We start from the raw sequence: 19,093 nt of genomic DNA on the forward strand, positions 1-19,093 counted from the left end.
TAAAACATGTCTACATTGATATCTACCTTAAAGGAAACCATTAGGCAACCACGAATTGCTATATAAACATGTCTACATTGTTGTGAGCCCCTCGTGGACATTTGTCCATACCATGGGCCACAATTTGCGAGTTACTATGTTGCACTGGCCAACAAAGAGGAGATTCTTAAAATTGGATGTGATACATGAAAAAAATGATAGCTATATTCACTTGTCGCATGCAAGATATGACACGAAGATTTGGATAGTAATCGCTGATATATTTTTCTTGTTCTGTTGTAAGATATGATTGCCATATCTAGCTATTGCTAATGGCTCTCTGTCTTAAGGACATTGCTAGTTCCCTATCTTTTGGATCAAGTTAGTTGGCTAGAAATTGCTATATAAACAAGTCCATTCCGCCTTCAATCATCCAAAACCACACTATATCAAAGTTTAGTAACACAAAGACTTGTGTGGTTGGGGTCATGGCCATAAAAAGTCCCCATGTTCTCGTCGTGGATGATCCCATACTGATCGCCTTAATTATTGCAGCAACGGTCCTAATCTAGTTCAACATTCGAGGTATTTTGGTTATTATGAATTTTCAGAATCATTGCACAATTAACAATATATTTCCGTACCTATAGTTTAATATATACATTTTTTTGCCAATTGAGAATGTTTGATACAACATTACCTTGGATACGAAAGCATCAATTTTGTTTGGATGCCTATTAGGAGCAGCTTGAACTATGAAGTAAATAGGAAAATTTACATGTTACTGAACAACTTCATATAGAAGAGATAATATCATATGAATGCCATGTTTTTTCCTACGCTCCATCTTTGTTTACATGTCCCTAAGTGTGTTGATGTTCTATCACCTTTAGTGGCTATTTTGGAAGGAGCCATGCAGGCCTTGAAATACTTGGATGAGGTACGCCAATATTGTTTACTAGCATATATGCACTTCGTTTAAGTCATTGTGTGTGTGCTTTACTATACTTGACATATTGCATATCAAGAACTTCGGGTAAAGGAACATGATGTGGACTTAATTTTCACGAACTACAGCATGCCAGATATGTCTGGTTATGATTTTGTTAAGGTAGTGAAGGTACGTCCTTTTTAGGGAATTATAGTCTTTGTCAGATCATAATTTACGGTGTTGTTGTTCTATTTACTCTGATGCCTATACTATGTAACATTAATAATAAGTAACCAACTCTATTTTCTGCACTCGGGAATCACCTAGACTTAAGAACATTCCAGTGGTCATTATATGCACAGATGTCATCCCTGAAAGAATCATCAAGTGAGTAAATGAAAACTATCAAGCATCGTGCTAGTTAAATGTTTTTTTATAACAATCCTCAAATTAATATAGGATTTTTTTGTATTTAGGTGCTTGGATGGAGGAGCAGGGGATTGCATTATAAAGCCTCTCAAGGTTGAAGATGTGCCTCACATTTTAAGCTACACGTAATGAGCTAGAGTGATATACCAAATAAAGATGGAATGCGACAATACCCACCCCCTCACCCAACCCCCAAATTGGTCTTGGGGTTATATGTTTCGCATTAATCCTTCTTAGGGTGTGACCATGTATATGGTCCTTTCCTTATTAAGTCAATTTTAAAATGATCCGCTGCAACTAGTATAAGAGTTCATTGGTGCTAGTAGGTCATTCTATAGATGAAATATGTGTGATTCCACTTCCAACTAGATTAAGATCTCACCGCATCTCACCAAAGTTTCTTCTAAAAAATGTCAAAAAGGTATACTTTCATGCTCCAAAAAATATTATTTGTTTCATATTTCATGTAATCTAGTTATTCCCAGAGAAAATGTATGATGGTGGTACATCACCAATCTATATTTCTACTAACCTTACTGACCTTGCATTGGCAGAGTAAGGCATCATATTTTGTAGGGATTTTCTGAACGGAGAGTATCATCGTGTCAACGCCTTCCTATAAAGTTGGTTTTGAGGAAAAAAATATGTTCCTAGTTACCGGTCACTATAGGTAACACAAATTTGGGCAGTATACCTCTTGCATGCTTGAGTGTCTATACCCTATTCGGCGATTATTGGGCAATGTGAATGTGCATGTGCAACATCTGCTATCTATAAGAGATAACAAGTAAGTATTCATGACGTGTGGCAAAGTAAAACTTGAGAGAGAAAGATGTTGTCTCGTAATTAATAGATGATCTGTAGCATGAGGGACACTTTGCAAACAATATTAATAGAAGATTTGTAAAATATCAATGAAATATATGTCTACATTAATAAAAGTTTGTAACTAATAGACATGGCTGACTAGCATATTTCTTTCTCTTCACCATTTTATAGCTTTATTTTATTCCCTGTTTATTCTAGGACCGTACCAACAGGCTACTGTTCCCTTTTTTAGAGAAATGTGCGGACACTTCCTCTCCCGCCCCATGTTGAAAAGACAAAATTGATGATGTCTGCTTAGATTCTTTTCAATTTCAAGAAAATACAATTTGTAGCTCAAATCGTCAGTTAGATTTAAAATTCATTTTCACCATTAAATCCACCACGACAAAATCTTTGAAACTAGATCCCATTTTGGTATATTCTGACTATTATTTTAGGGTCCAAAGTTATCACGCATGTGCTATGTAAGTTATGACGTGTGTGATAACTTACATTAGTGTCTACGTAGAAGTCACCGGGACATAAAAAATGGTTCTTCTAATCTTCTCCCACATGCACACGCATGCATGCATTAGAGGAAGAAATCCAATGTTATATTAGATTCTCGCCCATTATGGAAATTCAGAATATTTTTAGAGGACAAAATCTCGCCCATTATGGAAATTCAAAATATTTTTAGTTCAAACCGTTAGTCCGATTCAAAATATGTTTTCATCATTAAATCTATTGCAACGAGATCTTTGAAACTACATCCCATGCTGGTGTGCTCCAATGACTTTTTGGGGTTCAAACTTACTACGTTCGGGCTACGTAAATTACCACGCCTGCGATGCATAATTAAGTTAGAATATTGTTTACACAGAAGTTTCCGGGGCATGAAAAAGTGAACTTTTTGCAACATTTGGATGGTGTTTTAGGTTGAAAGTTATCACCCAGTACTACAAGAAGCACGGTAACTTCAGCACTAGCAGTCTGATAACTATAGCATGAGTAGCATGGTAACTTCAGCGTGAGTAGCCTGGTGAATTTGGCATGAGTAGCCTGGTAAGTTCACATTAACAATGTTGGTATAACTATAACACACATATCCTGGTAATTATAACAAAATTTTAACTAAAAAATACTAACCTTTTTGTCATAGTAAAAATAATAAAACTAATGGTTAAATAGCGTGGTGTATATTTTATAGTACAAGAAAGGGGTAGAGGAGAGTTAGCCACCAAAGCGAGCTCTATTTTTCTTAGTAAGAACGGTGGCAAAAAGAATCGGCATGGACATAGTTAGGAGTTAGCACTCATCGATACATGCACGACGTGTGAGGTAGGTAAAAAATAATAATTGTTTGTAGCAAGTAACTCAAGGAGATAACTTCAACATAATAGCGGCGAGCATAATCACAACATAGAGCTTGCGCGGTTGGTTGTCGGGGATGGGCCTCATCCTTCGGGTTCATGTGTCTAGAAACAGAGCGTTCACCATTTACTTTTCTTGTTTATTTTATCAGAAGTGCTAGCCGTCGGCTGGACGGGCCAAGCCCCAGATCGGCCACCTCCCTAGCCATTAGTTATGAATTAAGTCTATATTTGAGAGAACCAATTGCCGCAACCAAAATAAATCATATGCACAAGAAGCATTTTTGTGTTTGGAACATTGTTGCAGCATTCTCACATGTGGACCAAGAAACATGCTAATAGTGTCGCAACATTTTGAAACGTCCATGTAACAAAAAAAACTATTGCATGCAACATATTCGTACTAGTTGATACAAAATCAATGGGGAAACACATCTCAAGTACGCAACATGGAGATCGGTGCTTCTAGCAGCCCAAAAAACTACTGCAACATGAACCAACATCTGAAGTAGACAGCCAGAGTCACTACAACATGTTGCATGTTGTATGCAACAAAGCACACACAAACTTGATGGTGTCAAAACACCCTTCACATGCATTTTTCAAGTCATGAAAATTTGTTCGTTGATTTTTACTATTTTTTATCTGCCAAGAAAGCATGCCCGATGCGAGCAACTATTTATTGCATGATTTTTTTTACTTGCAAACGACACCTAATCGAGCGAGTTATATTGGACCGGGCCATATTGGCCCATGTGTGAGTGTTTTGCTCGCTATTCAACACTTACATAATCAACAAATAGGAGCTCTTGGTGGCGGCCGCGACTAACTCCCACACCTAACAAGTCTTGATTGTAAAAATTGGTCTAAGGAAACAAGTTAGCATTTGCCGAAGATGGAAGCAGCGCAGCCACTGATGAAATCTACTTGGTTCCCGTTGCCTCCATCCTTTGTTTTGATGTTGTGAGGGGGGGGAATGGTTCGGTTGCTCTCTAAAACATTTTTTGCGGAGTATTCCTGAAATCTTTTACTATTATTCAAGTTCATACAGTATGATTGTCGGTGTTGCTACTCTGGTCTAATTGCAATGTCTTTGTTGGAGCCTTGGGAGAATTTGGACTTCACAAAAATTTACCAGAGAAAAGATGCATCGGAGAGATTTTTCGCTGTATTTATTAGTTTTACGAGTTATTTTGTGATTTATTTAGATCTTTATCCAAAGCATGGTACCTATAGGTTCTCCTGTGGAATAAGATTACATGCATTTAAAATGAAAAACCTGTAGTGACCGTGTAAAAACTAGCCCTTGGCTAGGTTTTTTTTTTTTGAGACAACTAGCCCTTGGCTAGTAAACCTCGCATGAATCCTGGGACTCGCACCCGGCCGCTACAACAAAGGCACTGCTTTGCTAACCACTACAGCAGGAAAGGGCCAGTGACTACATGGAGCGCGGAATCCTTAAGAACCAATATATCCGCGCTATTTACGAGATTTGCGAATTATTCAAAAACAATCTGGAAAAGTTGTTTTTTTTTATGAAAAACAGTTCATAAAATTTTGAAACAAGTTTGCAAATTTTAAAAAAATAGTTCATTTATGTTTAGAAAAACTTTGGTGAATTAAAAAAATGTTCATCGAATTTGAAAGGAAAGTTCATCTATTTCAAAAAAGTTCATCCACCTTTTTCAAAACCATTCATCGGATTTGAAAAAAGTTAATCGAACTAAAAAAAACATCGCATCTCAAAAAAGTTCATCGAATTAAAAAAACATCGCATCTCAAAAAAGTTCATCGAATTTGAAAAAAGTTCATCAACTTTGAAAACAAAGTTCATCAAATCTGAAAAAAGGTCATCAAATTTGAAAAAAAACATCACATTTGAAAAAAAATCGTCGATTCTAAAAAAAGTTCATCAAATATGAAAAAAGTTCATCGAATTTGAAAAACAATTCATAGAATTTGAAAAAAAGTTCATCAAATTGAAGAAATGTTCATCGATTTAAAAAAAGTTCATCGAAATTGAGAAGCGTTCATCAAATTTGAAAAAAGAGTTCATTGAATCTGAAGAAAAGTTCATCGATTTGAAAAAAGTTCATCAAAATTGAAATGCGTTCATTAAATTTGAAGATAAGTTCATCGAATTTAAAAAAAATCATAGAATTTCAAAAAATAGTCCATAGAATATGAAAATAGTTAATTGAATCTGAAAAAAATCATCAAATTCATAAAAATAGTTCATCGTTTGAAGAAAAAGTTTGTTGATTTTAAAACATTGTGCATTTTGGAAAAAGATAAAATAAACAGAAAAGAAACAGAGAAAGAAGGGAAAATCAAAAATACAAACAAGAAAGAGGGAAAGGAAAAAGAAAAGAAAAATGAAATCTTGATTCACAGCGAACCTGAAACGGTATAGAAAGGGAAAAAGATAATATTTGCCACTAGCGTGAAGGTGGTCTACTGGTTGGCGCTGATCTTTTCTTAGCAGGAAAGAAAGAAAAATGGGCTGGCCCATCTAGGTGCGCGTGAAACCTGCTGTAGGCGCCTGTTTGCGAAAAAACAGAAGAAACCGACGCTTGTAGCATTAAATAGGAATTGCCGAGAGCAACTAGTTAACGAGCGCTCCTTCGGAAGCCTCGCAACGATCAGTGTCATTTGACACGCTTTCAGTCATTTGGCACGTGTCGTGCTCTGGGCGCTCCCTCCGGATTTTGTTTTTTATTTATTTTTCCACAAGCGTTTTCTGCTTTTTAAACGGGTTTTTTCGATGTTTTGGTTTTCCACCGGTATTTTTTAGCTTTTCGATATATTTTTTTTGAAAAAACATAATTTTTTTCAGAAAAAACGTGTTTTCTTTTTTTCCCTTTCGCGAGAGTCGCGGTTTTGCTTCCGCGGGAGTCACGGTTTTGTTTTCGCGAGAGTCACGGCCGTGCCTCTCGGAAACAGAAAAAAATGTGTTTTGTATTTTTTTTCTTTTGTGAGAGTCACGGTTTTGCTTCCGCGAGAGGCACGGGTGTGCTTCGCGAGAGACACGGCCGTGCCTCTCGAAAACGGAAAAAAACGCGTTTTTTATTTTTTTCTTCCTTTACGAGAGTCACGGTTTTGTTTTCGTGAGAGGCACGGTTGTGCTTTAGCGAGAGTCAGGGCCGTGCCTCTCGAAAACGGAAAAAAATGCGTTTTGTGTTTTTTTCTTTTGCGAGAGTCACGGTTTTGCTTCCGCGAGAGGCACGGTTGTGCTTTCGCGAGAGTCACGGCCGTGCCTCTCGAAAACGGAAAAAAACGCGTTTTTGTTTTTTTTCTTTCGCGAGAGTCACGGTTTTGCTTTCGTGAGAGGCGCGGTTGTGCTTTCGCGAGAGTCACGGCCGTGCCTCCTCGGAAATGAAAAAAAAACACATTTTCTCTTTTTATTTTCCTTTCGCGGGAGTTATGGTTTTACTTCTGTAAGAGGCACGGTTGTGATTTCGTGAGAGGCACGGGCGTACCTCTTTCGAAAAGGGAAAAACCCGTGCTCCTGGTCCGGGTTTTTCGCCCTTTTTTCCATCCGGTTTTTTTCGTTAAAAAAAGTTCGTCAAAACCTATCAACATCGGATCTAGTTTTGAAGATCTCGACGCGAGGAATCCAACGGTGAAAGCGGTTCGAGATTTGGACGCACGGTTTGAGAGATAAAACATTTTAAATAAACAGATCTACGAAAAAAGAGAAAACTCTCACGTTGCGACAAGTGGCGCGCTGCATGTGCGCCACTTGTCGCGACCAAGAGAATTAGAGTGATCTTTGCAACGAGTATTTATCAACTAGTGATTTCGGGAATTGCCCGAATCCTGAAGGGCTGACTGATATATTTTTTTCTATGCGCCGGGCTTTTCATCATTCCTTTCCTCCCCCTCGTTCCTTCTTGGCCCACCTAGCAGAAAGCCCATATAGCCCCAACTCTCTCATCCAGACTGCCTCTTCTTGCTCAGCCTCGGACGCAATGGCCGCCGTTGGTCTTCTCGGCGTGTGTCCAGCTCCGGCGCCCGGCGGCCCGGCGAGACAGGCGGGGGCTTCACCGGCCGCGGGTAGCTGGGGCTGGCGCGCCCGCCCGCGCTCCCTTCGGTCCGTTCCGCCGCCCGGAGGAGCGGGGAGGGGCGGGGCAAGGGCGGCGAGGCCCCCGCGCGCCGCGATGGGCGGCGGCGACCTGTACGCCCTCGACTTCGACGGCGTCTTCTGCGACAGCTGCGGGGAGAGCTCCCTCTCCGCCGTCAAGGTCCGCTCCTAACTCCGTCCTCCGCCGTGTTTCTTGCGTTGACTAAACGTGGATGTGGTTGACCCGGTGCGCCGTGGCAGGCCGCCAAGGTGAGGTGGCCGTGGGTGTTTGAGCAGGTCGACGCCGCCTTGGAGGAGTGGATTGTGGAGCAGATGCACACCGTATGCCCCTCCTTTGCTCTTGCTCCCCTCCCCACTACTGTACTTAGCTGCTGCCTATGTACAGTATGTCAGTTAGTCTGTATATATTCAGTCCTATGTACAGGTTCTTGGCTAACACTGGCATGTCAAAGCTCCATTTAGATATGCTGTGGTTTTGTGGAATTGAATTCGTTGATTACTTGGAGGCATCTTTTATGGAGATGTGGGGACTAATAAATCTTCCGAATAACGAATAGCTAGCACTTACCCTGAAAAATGTGATGGATAATTGAGGTTAGTGGGTTGGAGCGGTAAGCACTGTGCGGCTTGCTCATGTTGCTGGTTTTGTGACGTCTTTTGGTGCCCTGACCTGAACTACTGTGCCCCTTAGTTTAACTTAGCTTATTGTTGCCTCGGGCTTGCAAATTCAACCAAGAATCTAATTCCCCAATGGTCCTCGCCAATCATCATCGCCATCCATCCTTAGTAGTGAAATCCCCACTGCGCATCAGCCTGCCGCCATAGTTATTCGGAAGCTTTACAGTAACTTCAGTGCAGTCCTCTGCTCCTCAAGGTGCAGATACAAATCCGGAAGTGGGTTCAATTTAGGTGCATTTTTTTGGTAACTAAGAGCCCTGGCATTGAAGTACAGTGTTGGTATCTAAACAAATTTTAAGGTTGTTGTAAGCAGGTGGTCGGACGGGGGTAAATAGGAAGTTAGAGTTATGGAGACAAACCTTGGAATCGAAAGGGTTTAGGCTTAGTAGAACTAAAACCGAGTACATGATGTGCGGTTTCAGTACTACTAGGTGTGAGGAGGAGGAGGTTAGCCTTGATGGCCAGGTGGTACCTCGGAAGGACACCTTTCGGTATTTGGGATCAATGTTGCAGGAGGATGGGGGTATTGATGAAGATGTGAACCATCGAATCAAAGCCGGATGGATGAAGTGGCGCCAAGCTTCTGGCATTCTCTGTGACAAGAGAGTGCCACAAAAGCTAAAAGGCAAGTTCTACAGGACGGCGGTTCGACCCGCAATGTTGTATGGCGTGGAGTGTTGGCCGACTAAAAGGCGACATGTTCAACAGTTAGGTGTGGCGGAGATGCGTATGTTGAGATGGATGTGTGGCCACACGAGGAAGGATCGAGTCCGGAATGATGATATACGAGATAGAGTTGGGGTAGCACCAATTGAGGAGAAGCTTGTCCAACATCGTCTGAGATGGTTTGGGCATATTCAGCGCAGGCCTCCAGAAGCTCCAGTGCATAGCGGACGGCTAAAGCGTGCGGAGAATGTCAAGAGAGGGCGGGGTCGACCGAATTTGACATGGGAGGAGTCCGTTAAGAGAGACCTGAAGGATTGGAGTATCGACAAAGAGCTAGCTATGGACAGGGGTGCGTGGAAGCTTGCTATCCATGTGCCGGAGCCATGAGTTGGTTGCGAGATCTTATGGGTTTCACCTCTAGCCTACCCCAACTTGTTTGGGACTAAAGGCTTTGTTGTTGTTGTTGTTGTGTTGTTGTTGTTGTAAGCAGGTGGTCACACCTGAGAGGATGATGGTACAGAATAATGTAGTGTCAAATCTTCATCACTTTGTCTTTCCCAGAGAACACGAAAGTTGAAAACTATACTGCATCCTAGGTTTCTGACCAAGCAAACAATGTGAATATTGCCCCCTTGATTCCTATATCCACTATATGAAGTAACCCATATATACTACTACAAATGTATTATTATGTACTCCCTCCGTTCCGATTTACTCGTCGTGGTTTTAGTTCAAATTTGAACTAAAACCACGACGAGTAAATCGGAACGCAGGGAGTACTTGTTTGTCCACAGTTGCCTAAACATATGAGCAATCCACATGCTACAAATATCTGGTACTACTGTGGATAGTAGAACACCAGTGATAATTAACCTTTTTTCTTTTTTTCAAATAAGGCTTTTAAAGAATGGTGCTATGAATAAATTGAGCTGCTCGTCCTGATGAAGCATAATAGGACTATGTTCTCATATTGGCTCCATGACGAATAACATAGTATCCCTCTTATAATTTTACTGTTTACAGTTCATTACTTCGGATGTTTTGTTCTATTTCAGCTTCGTCCAGTGATAGAAACAGGATATGAGAACCTGTTGCTTGTAAGGTTGCTTGTTGAGATCAAGATACCCTCTGTTCGAAAATCATCAGTAAGTTCTGTAGTGCTTCATCTGTATTGTATTCATGACCAGATAACATCAGTCCTGTCAAAGGTGGTAAAAGAATAAGAAAATGATTTTAGGCATCTAGCTTGATCGGATTTTTATATCAAGGTGGTATTTGCAAGGTTGCAGATGGCCTTAGCATCCAAGATATATTGGAGAACTGGTCAAAACTGTTGCCCACTCTCATGGATGAGTGGCAAGAAGATAGGGAATCTCTTGTAGATCTCTTTGGCCGTGTAAGGGATGACTGGCTTGAAAATGATTTGTCTGGCTGGATAGGTGCTAACAGGTGACTGATCTATGGAATAATTGGTGTATATTTTCTTGCTGGTCTGACCAATATACTCAGAGAAATGGAGTTGCATTTAACTAAACATTTTGTTTTTTCACTATTGACGGTTGGTGCTTTATCCTCAGTTGAGATCTATACTTCAAAACTTCCGAAAGCACTCTCAGGCCCATGACCACATGGATGCAATACAGAGCGTGTATTTCTATTCCTTATTTCTCCTAGACAGAGATGCAAATATAGTTTAAGAAATAGTAGCAGAAGACTCATTGCATCTAAATGGGACTAACTTGTAAATGACTTTCTAATTTGTGTTACTCGATGTGATATGTTGATTAGTGGTTTTCAAATATGTTGGAAAGAATATTGATCATTTATAGTTCTTGATTATTGGCTCCACGTCTGCACCCTAGCCCTTTATGTGCATGTGTGTCTCCATGAGAACGTATGTGCTTTGTTGTGTGTTAATATTGCGTGTGTCTATGATTCTGCCTTACAATTTTAAGTTGATTTTATTGCTCCACGTAAAAGTTTTGTTTCACTTGACAAATCAGAATTCTGTATGTCACTTCCGAGTGGGCAGTATCTGCAATTTTCCCACTCTCTTTTCAGTTTTATAGCTAGTACATGTCCGAAAAAGTTGAAATGGCGTGGTGTCTCTGAAGTGTCTCATGTTTATTATACGTATCGAACAAAGGATATTGTGCAACTCATGGACAAACCAATGTGTGGCTGCAGGTTTTATCCTGGGACGGCTGATGCTTTAAAGCTTTCAAGCTCTGAACTTTACATAGTCACAACAAAACAGGTCTATCTCCTACATTTTTCTTCTGTGCAACCTAACTTATCATGATCTTCAATGTCATAGGTTCATGGTTTCAGACTTTCAGTTTCTGTTTTATGAACAACCAAGCATTTTGTTTCAACAAATGGTTCTAACAACCATCTTTAGACTTTTATCATTTTGTTGACTTTTTTTATAGTGATGGTTTAGCTTTTAGTTAATTCACAGCTGCCATGTAGGTAACGCAGAATGCTGATCTTCTACTGATCACCTTTTTATTGTCTTTCAGAGTAGATTTACTGGAGCGCTACTCAAAGAATTGGCTGGAGTAGATTTTCCCTCTGAAAGGATATATGGCCTTGGCACTGGGTTAGTAGGCCCTTTTTCTTGCCGTTCCTTCACTTATCAAGGATTTTCTTACTGACTCTGATTTCATTATTCAGTCCAAAGGTAAAAGTTCTCCAGCAGTTGCAGGAAATGCCACAGCACCAAGGTCTAACACTTCAGTAAGTCCATCATTTGTATGATTGAATTTAATACCATATAATATTGTTTTTATTTCTTTCTGTCTACTTGGTAACCTATGTTTACAATAAGCACAATAATCAAACGAAGCAATTCTTTGTAAATTATGGGGGTCACTTACTATGTCTCTATTTTGATTCTAAGACTTCTTATATCATGGATCAAAAGTTAGCTCATCTGAATCATTGTTCGATATACAAATTATGCAATGGATAATAGTACCTTCAAGCTCAAGAAAAATAAGGAATGACAATTGTGTCTTTTTTTTTCTTTGTTGCGCTTTAACAGTTTCATCGAGGACCGACTAGCGACTCTGAAGAACGTGATGAAAGAACCAGCGCTGGACAAATGGAACCTCTACCTGGGTAAGTCATGGTTCTAGCTAGCTAAACCCAGTGGTTAACTCGTAGTCGAAAAACTAACCTATGTAGCTGATGTTGCTGGATGCCGTTTTGGGCAGTGAAATGGGGATACAACACACAGAAAGAGAGGGAAGAAGCAGGGGACATACCAAGGATCCAACTCATTGATCTCCCAGATTTCAGTAAGCAGCTGAAATAATCGACTGGCAGTGACACTCGGACATTGACGTGACCTTCGGTACATTGTTTTTGTTCGATGTACTTGCAAACAGCATGAGATATACTTGATGTTTTTTCCGATTGTTTGCATATTTGTGATCTGGTTTACTTCCAGCACATAGCACAACTCAAACCTGGAGCAGAGTTGCTGTCAAACATGGCCTAATTATTTTTGCATTATTAGTGTCCAAATGTAGAACAACAGTATTTGTGGCCTCTCACACTTCAACTGAATTATAGAGAGTAGTCAACTCCTGAATATTTCTCACCCATCCCTAGCAGTACATGCCCTTGAATTTGGATCCAACCGTAATCAAATCAACCTCTCAACCCTTTAAAGTAGACGACTGGACTGTATATCTAGCTGACCAACACAAGTGCAACCGGAAATACTTTCGCTTCAGCAACTACTCCCATCGGTCACTATTATAAGATGTTCTAACTTCTTCTGAATCAGATATATATATATATATATAGATGCGTTTTAATGTGTTTGTTCACTCATTTCAATCTGTATGTAGTCCATATTGAAATATCCAAAGCGTCTTATAATAGTGAACGGAGGGAGTGGTATATAAACTAAATTCTCGTAAGCTTTGTGAAACGCTCCCCGACTTGGTAGGACTATGCATGCCCACAGACATATATACTGAGATTTTTCAGAACATAAATAGACCAGCACCTCGCCAACTAGGAGAGGTTTGCAATGTCACATCAAACAAGATCAATCATTGCAAAAAGAAAAAGGAGCTAACATTAGGTGTGGATAAAACCTGGCCTTTAGCTATGCAAGTTTAGGCAGTTGGAATCTTGCTAGAGCTCGGGCAATAACGAGCACATGGCAATCCTTGTAAAACTACTTGTGAAACAATCAATTGTCACTTCGGAATGCCATCATCATTGAACATTGCATGACATTCTAATACGAGAACTTTGTCTTAGCCTGAGTTTAAGATGATGCTCAAGTGGGTAAGTGTTAACCCTCTTCTGCATCTTAATAACAACTACAACACGATGTTATTTATTAATTACCATGGGGTGAGAGATATGACGCTCATCAGCCATGGAATCCAAATCACTATCATACTCATCGCTCATCAAAGTCATGTCACTACCATAAGCTGCCCTTGGCGATCGCTCTCAGCACTTCTTGTGCATCCGAGGCAATCACAAACTGGTTTATGTGAAGATCTGCCGCTAGTGCCATACCTTCACGACAGTCTTTATTTGATGATCAATAAAGCTAGCCATGATGGCTTTTTCTAGAGAAAAAAAAAGATTACATGGTAAAGCTGATGATCATTAATGACCCTCTTGCCAAACTCAACCCAGATTAGATGCTTACATTTTCAACGTTGCCAGGAGATGCAACTCCAATAATCCGAGGCACGAACTGCCCAGTCGGAGAAGGCGAACTCCGGGCAAGGAGACCCAACCCCAAATCGACGGTGAGTGTGTTGTGGCGGGATCAATTGACAAGACTCTCGGCGCCATCGCAAAATCGGGAAATCATTGGCCCTGTTTGGATCATGGGGTTAGAGCTAGTTTGGGTTAGTTGGGGGCTCAAATAACCCAAAAGTATCCAAACAGGGAGGGTTAGAGTGGGTTAGTTCCATCTAACCCAACTATCCCGATGGAGAGGTGCTTATTTGGGTTAGAGTGTGTTAGAAAATAACTCTAACTCTAACTGTGTTAGAGTATCCAAACAGGGCCATTGTAGTTGATAATCCTCCCCCCACGTGCCCTGTGGTGACCTTAGAACAAGTGTCGCCCACGACGGGGACGAGGGCATAGTTATTTATTTCTGGTGCATCGTCGGCACCGCTACCCAGACTAACAACATGAGGCCACTAGAATCATCAAATTGCTTCCTCCGTCTCGGTTTATTAAGTGCCCTCACATTTTCAATTAAAGTTCCACCGTTCGTTTATGGAATAAAAAATATGGGTTATATGTAGGAAAAATGGTATGGTTCGACTACAAACAAACGCAATAATATATTTTGTATGACATATCACTTATATTTTGCAAATTAGATACAAGGAGGCCATGCTCCCTAGAATCCCTCCTTGCGGCAAGTAGGCCCCCAAACTGCGCCCTTCGCCACCCTGCACCAGGCGAAGGGGTTTAATTTTTGGAGAGCGCCTCGACGACGCGACTGCTCGCCTCGGTTCCACGAACTCGACTAGTTCCATGACTTGGACTCCTAAAGATTTCGCCGACCTCGCCACGGGTGACTATGCTGGCGCCGCGAAGAACCGTTTTTTCCAAAAACCAAAATGAATCCTATGGGAGTGCACGACCCCCGTGAGTAGAATCCCTCCCTCAGAAAGCGGAAAAGATTTCGAAAATTTGAATCTCGCGGCTCTCGGCCTGGCACGCCCAGCGTCCCAGAACCCGGCGCATGCACCGATCACGTCCAGCAAGCACAAGCACCTCGCGCAGACGGTCCAGATGTTTGCGGTCCATGGACCGGGTCCGGGGTCCTCCTTACTGCCCATCGCCAGTCTAATTTATTGGCCGCCGCAGCTTTCCTTTCTGGCCTCCTCCCCATTCCCATCTCATCCCCCCAGCGCAGAGAGAGAGGGAGAAATCCGGAGATTGCCGGAGAAAAGATGGCCGGAGCGGTCGCGTACGAGGAGCAGCGCCGGCGGCAGGTGGAGGAGAACAGGCGCAAGCTCGACCAGCTCAAGCTGCACCACCTCTCCGCCGCCCTTAGGGACGCCGCCGCCGCCCCCAGGCCCTCGCCGGTCAGACCGCTCACCGTCCCGCTCCCCTGGCCTCCTCCCTCATCGATTCGTCTGCAGGTCGTTCGTCTGTTTGTTTGCTTGATTGATTGAATCGCCGGGTTTCCGTCCGTGTCGCAGGCCAAATCTGCCAAGCGGAAGCCTCGAGGGCCGCCGCCGGCGGATGCCCCGCCCCGGCGCTCCGGCCGCGTAGCCAGCCTCCCGGAGCAGCCCAACTACCGGTTCGAGGTACGAACGTGGTACCTCCCCAAGCTAAGGGTTTCGATTTTTATTTTTATTTTTGTTTTTTGCCTTCATTCAGATTCAGATCAGATACTAACCGAAGAATGTATCTTTCTTTTGTGTATTTGCTTGTGTAGGATACCTATGCTGACATTAAGAAGAGTATCAGGTGGGGGTAATCATGTCTCGCTCGATTCTTCCTTTCCAGCGAGCATTTGATTCGTACTAGTACATTAACTCTGTTTCTTTGTTCTTTTGGATCTCTGTTTCTTGGTTGTTTTGGATCGAGCAGGGGAAGCAGGACGCACAGCACAAGGACTGACTTGATTGATCGAGTCTACGCGACCGAAGAAGCCAGAACCCATGCCACCGACAAGGCCGAACAGCTGCAGGCCAAGCTGGACCCCAGCCACCCCAGTTTTGTCAAGCCCATGACCCAGTCTCACGTCACCGGAGGCTTCTGGCTAGTAAGCAAAAGGCTTCCACTGCTGCATACTTGCATTCAGTTCACTCCCTGATCGAAACTGACGATGATCGTCGGGTGCGGGTTTGGATGGATTACTCGCAGGGCCTCCCCAAGCAGTTCTGCACCAAGCATCTCCCAAAGCGCGATGAGTGGATCACTCTGGTGGATGAAAAGGGTGCCGAGTCCGATTCGTACTACCTTGTGCGCAAGTGGGGCCTCAGCGCCCAGTGGAAGGCGTTCGCCATCAACCACAAGCTGGTCGATGGTGACTGCCTGGTGTTCGAGCGCATCCACCAGACAAGGTTCAAGGTGAGATTTTAACATGTTGCATTCCCTCAATATGGTGCATTCCCTTGTCTGGAACTTTGTATATCTATGGAATGCTGTGTCCAATGAGAATGGATGTGCATTTTATACAAATTTCTAAAGAATTGCGTTCCAAATGGCGTGTTAGGATTATCTCGAAGCTTTCTTCGTTTGGTGGTTTGCTGATGCCATTATCATGAATGTTCCACACTATTGTACACCTAAAACAGTTGATTGAGTTAATTTATGGGGAAATCTTGTTATGGTCATGTAATAACTATAGACATTATGCATTGGTCCTCTGTGGTCCATTACGTTGTGGGACGGAGGGAGTAGATTTAAAATTGTTGAGTGGAGCCACAGTTTTACTTCCGAAGGAATGTGAAAGTTGCAAAGAATGTCTAATTAATCAGAATGGCAAACTAACATGTTTTTTGCTGGAAGCATTACTATACAACAACATCCTGATGCGATATTCCTTCATTCTAAGCAGACTCAATAATGCTTACAAATACATGTTCCCTTGGAGCCTCCTTGTGATTATACATGAATAGGAAACAATTCACTGAAGGACTAACAACTGGGAACATATTATGAAATGCAGCCTCTGTTATGTCTAACCATGTGTAACACTGCTAATAATGGACCCTCTCTTATGTACATGATGCAGGTCCACATTTTCAGACAAAGTTCATATTATGAATAATGACTGATGAGGGTGTGAGAATGAGATACTTAGAGCAGGTAAATTGTTCATATTATTGTCAATATTAGTTGGAAATTTGAATTGAGTATTTTAAAAAGTTTATTTGTAAGCATCTTTTGCTGCGTGGTAGTTCACATGGCTGAAATAATTGTGAAACTTGTGTTTTATTACCATCTATTCAACCGCAACTTAACTCTGTTTCCTGCCCTGCAGTTAGTTGTGATTTGTGAACATGGGAAAAAAGCTTGCCAAATTTCTATATCTGCCAAATTAGTTGATTACATGCCAGACATTAAGGAATTGTATTTTTTTTTTGGGTGGGAGCGGTGCAAGATTCTGCTTATCTTTCCCTCCCTGATATATAGGCATTTGAACTGTGTGCTCCACTTTTGCATGTGGATCTGTACATCTGGGCGGCAGTTTTTTCCACAGTTCTTAAGGAATGGCAAACTCTTGGCTTACCTCAAAAGCAGCACTAGTCTAGTACACACCTTGTTATGTCGGCAGTTTAAAAGAATGACAAAATTGCATTTGTTCAACTAAATCATGTCTACATTTGAGTATTGGTACCATGAATGTGTCATATCTGAGGGAAAAACGTTAGGTTACCAGGTAACTTTCTATACATATTCACTGTGGCTTGCTTGCCATTTGCCAAGGACCACCAACACTCGTATTTCATCTACTTCCCTACTTTCATGTTTCTTTCCCATCATACATATTTTTTTGATATTATCTAAAATTAACATTATTCCCTTTTTACTAAGTATTTCTGGTCTTTTGGTCAATTAGGCCTGCTTGAAGGAATTGGACAATGAGTTGCAAATGGAGATCGTGAACCGTCTTCAGCCTCTTGGGTGACAGACAATGTTAAAAATATTAACTTCACAGATTCTCCTAGTAGTTATGTTTGGACTTATCTATGGGAACCCACGAAACTTGTAAATTTTGCCTGTGATGCCCCATCATTATTCCCATTCAACTTCTTGTGATGTCCAATTTGATTCACTCTGTGGGCATGCAAAATTTAGCAGATTTCTTTCGTTTCTATGATCATATCTACACTTTATCTTGTGGCTCCCTTTGATCTTAGCTTTGTGGTTCTCAAGTAACATGGTATATGCTTTGGCTAAAAATATGGTGAGACGAAGATGAGAATGCTTCCACATTGATCCAATGGCTGGAGGTAACTGTGATTTTATATCAATCTTTCACATTTTTTTGACATATTGATGCTTGCCAATTCTCCGCTATTTAACAAATGTTTTTACTGAATTTAACTTTCAAATGCTCATTGCTGTCCATGAGCCAAAAAATTGCATCATACAGAAACAACAGGACCAGGACTCTAGCCAAGGCGTACACGAGGACATGAATCAATATCATCTAACACCAGGTACAAGACACTGCAAACAACTGAGAAAACACTTGGACAGACCAAGTTCATCACTTGTTAATGGATGCAATAGAAACAAATACCATTTTGCCCCTCCCATCTTCTTCAATCCCTCTCATGTAACAGTATACTCCAACACAACCTGACATGTATGGATTTAGGCACCAACAATCCATCAATCATTACCAGAACCATCAATCCATCTCTACACATCACTACTATCCACCCACAGCCTCACAAATTACTTTTCCTCGAAGAACTGTGCGCACGTGACTATTTGGTGCACTTTCACTTGTATGCCGTATCGTCAGCATGAAACTCTTGCCGCCAGTTATTGCGCCTGCTCTTATCGTCAACATGAAACTCTTGTTGCCTGCTATTACCGTCAGCGTGGAGCTCTTGTTGCCGGATCTGTGCTACCGTGTGCTATCATACCAATAAATTTAAGTTGACTTGGCTGTTGTAAACGAGTTAATTGTCAGACAGAATAAATGTTGATCTCTTTCTTGGACTCGCGGCCTGGCGAGGATCAAGCAAATCTTATCACAATGATCGATCTGTAGAAATTGCTGCAAATGGATGGCATTTCATCCTTATACATTGAAATGATACATATCCTAAATTGCATAGCTAAATGGTGGTATATACCCAAAATTTCTGACGTGGTATATATTCAAGTAAGTATGTGATAGAACGGAAAGCTTTAAGCACATCTCTACCCAATGTATAAGGAAGGTTGGATCTTCCCCTCTCAAAAAGGACGGATACCAAGTTTGTTCTTGTAAAAAATAAGGAGCCAACTTCCTGCTGAACTTTTAGTTGTAAAGGTAATATGCCCGAATGTCTCACAGTATGCTTTATAATAAATTCAAATTTATTTTTAGCTGCCATTATTTTCCTTAAAAAATAATCTTTGTTGATATTAATCAATTGTAGTAATATGTGTATGATATGTATAGGCCAG

General features: G+C 41.4%; 2 protein-coding genes and 1 pseudogene across 3 annotated transcripts; all 3 read left to right on the top strand.

Moving 5' to 3' along the window:
• The first annotated feature begins 467 nt into the window (after positions 1-467).
• Positions 468-1,468, top strand: LOC123084328 (two-component response regulator ORR12-like; annotated as a pseudogene).
• Positions 1,469-7,451: 5,983 nt separating this feature from the next.
• Positions 7,452-12,463, top strand: LOC123088226 (uncharacterized). Of its 2 annotated transcripts, XM_044510419.1 has the most exons (9): positions 7,454-7,763; positions 7,844-7,924; positions 10,003-10,092; positions 10,230-10,396; positions 11,135-11,204; positions 11,470-11,549; positions 11,624-11,686; positions 11,994-12,070; positions 12,166-12,463. In XM_044510419.1, exons 1-9 carry the CDS (start codon positions 7,491-7,493, stop codon positions 12,264-12,266), a joined length of 1,002 nt encoding a protein of 333 aa, XP_044366354.1. In that variant the 5' UTR covers positions 7,454-7,490; the 3' UTR covers positions 12,267-12,463. The 2 variants fall into 2 exon arrangements, with proteins under 2 accessions (XP_044366355.1, XP_044366354.1); XM_044510420.1 differs by lacking the exon at positions 7,844-7,924 and having other exon boundaries at positions 7,452-7,763.
• Positions 12,464-14,816: 2,353 nt separating this feature from the next.
• Positions 14,817-17,805, top strand: LOC123088227 (B3 domain-containing protein Os06g0194400). Its single transcript, XM_044510422.1, has 7 exons — positions 14,817-15,036; positions 15,154-15,261; positions 15,393-15,424; positions 15,548-15,722; positions 15,824-16,030; positions 16,698-16,771; positions 17,526-17,805. Exons 1-6 carry the CDS (start codon positions 14,902-14,904, stop codon positions 16,731-16,733), a joined length of 693 nt encoding a protein of 230 aa, XP_044366357.1. The 5' UTR covers positions 14,817-14,901; the 3' UTR covers positions 16,734-16,771; positions 17,526-17,805.
• Positions 17,806-19,093: the final 1,288 nt, after the last annotated feature.

This window comes from Triticum aestivum, chromosome 4A, assembly GCF_018294505.1.
Source record: "Triticum aestivum cultivar Chinese Spring chromosome 4A, IWGSC CS RefSeq v2.1, whole genome shotgun sequence".
In the NCBI taxonomy this organism is placed as follows: domain Eukaryota; kingdom Viridiplantae; phylum Streptophyta; class Magnoliopsida; order Poales; family Poaceae; genus Triticum; species Triticum aestivum.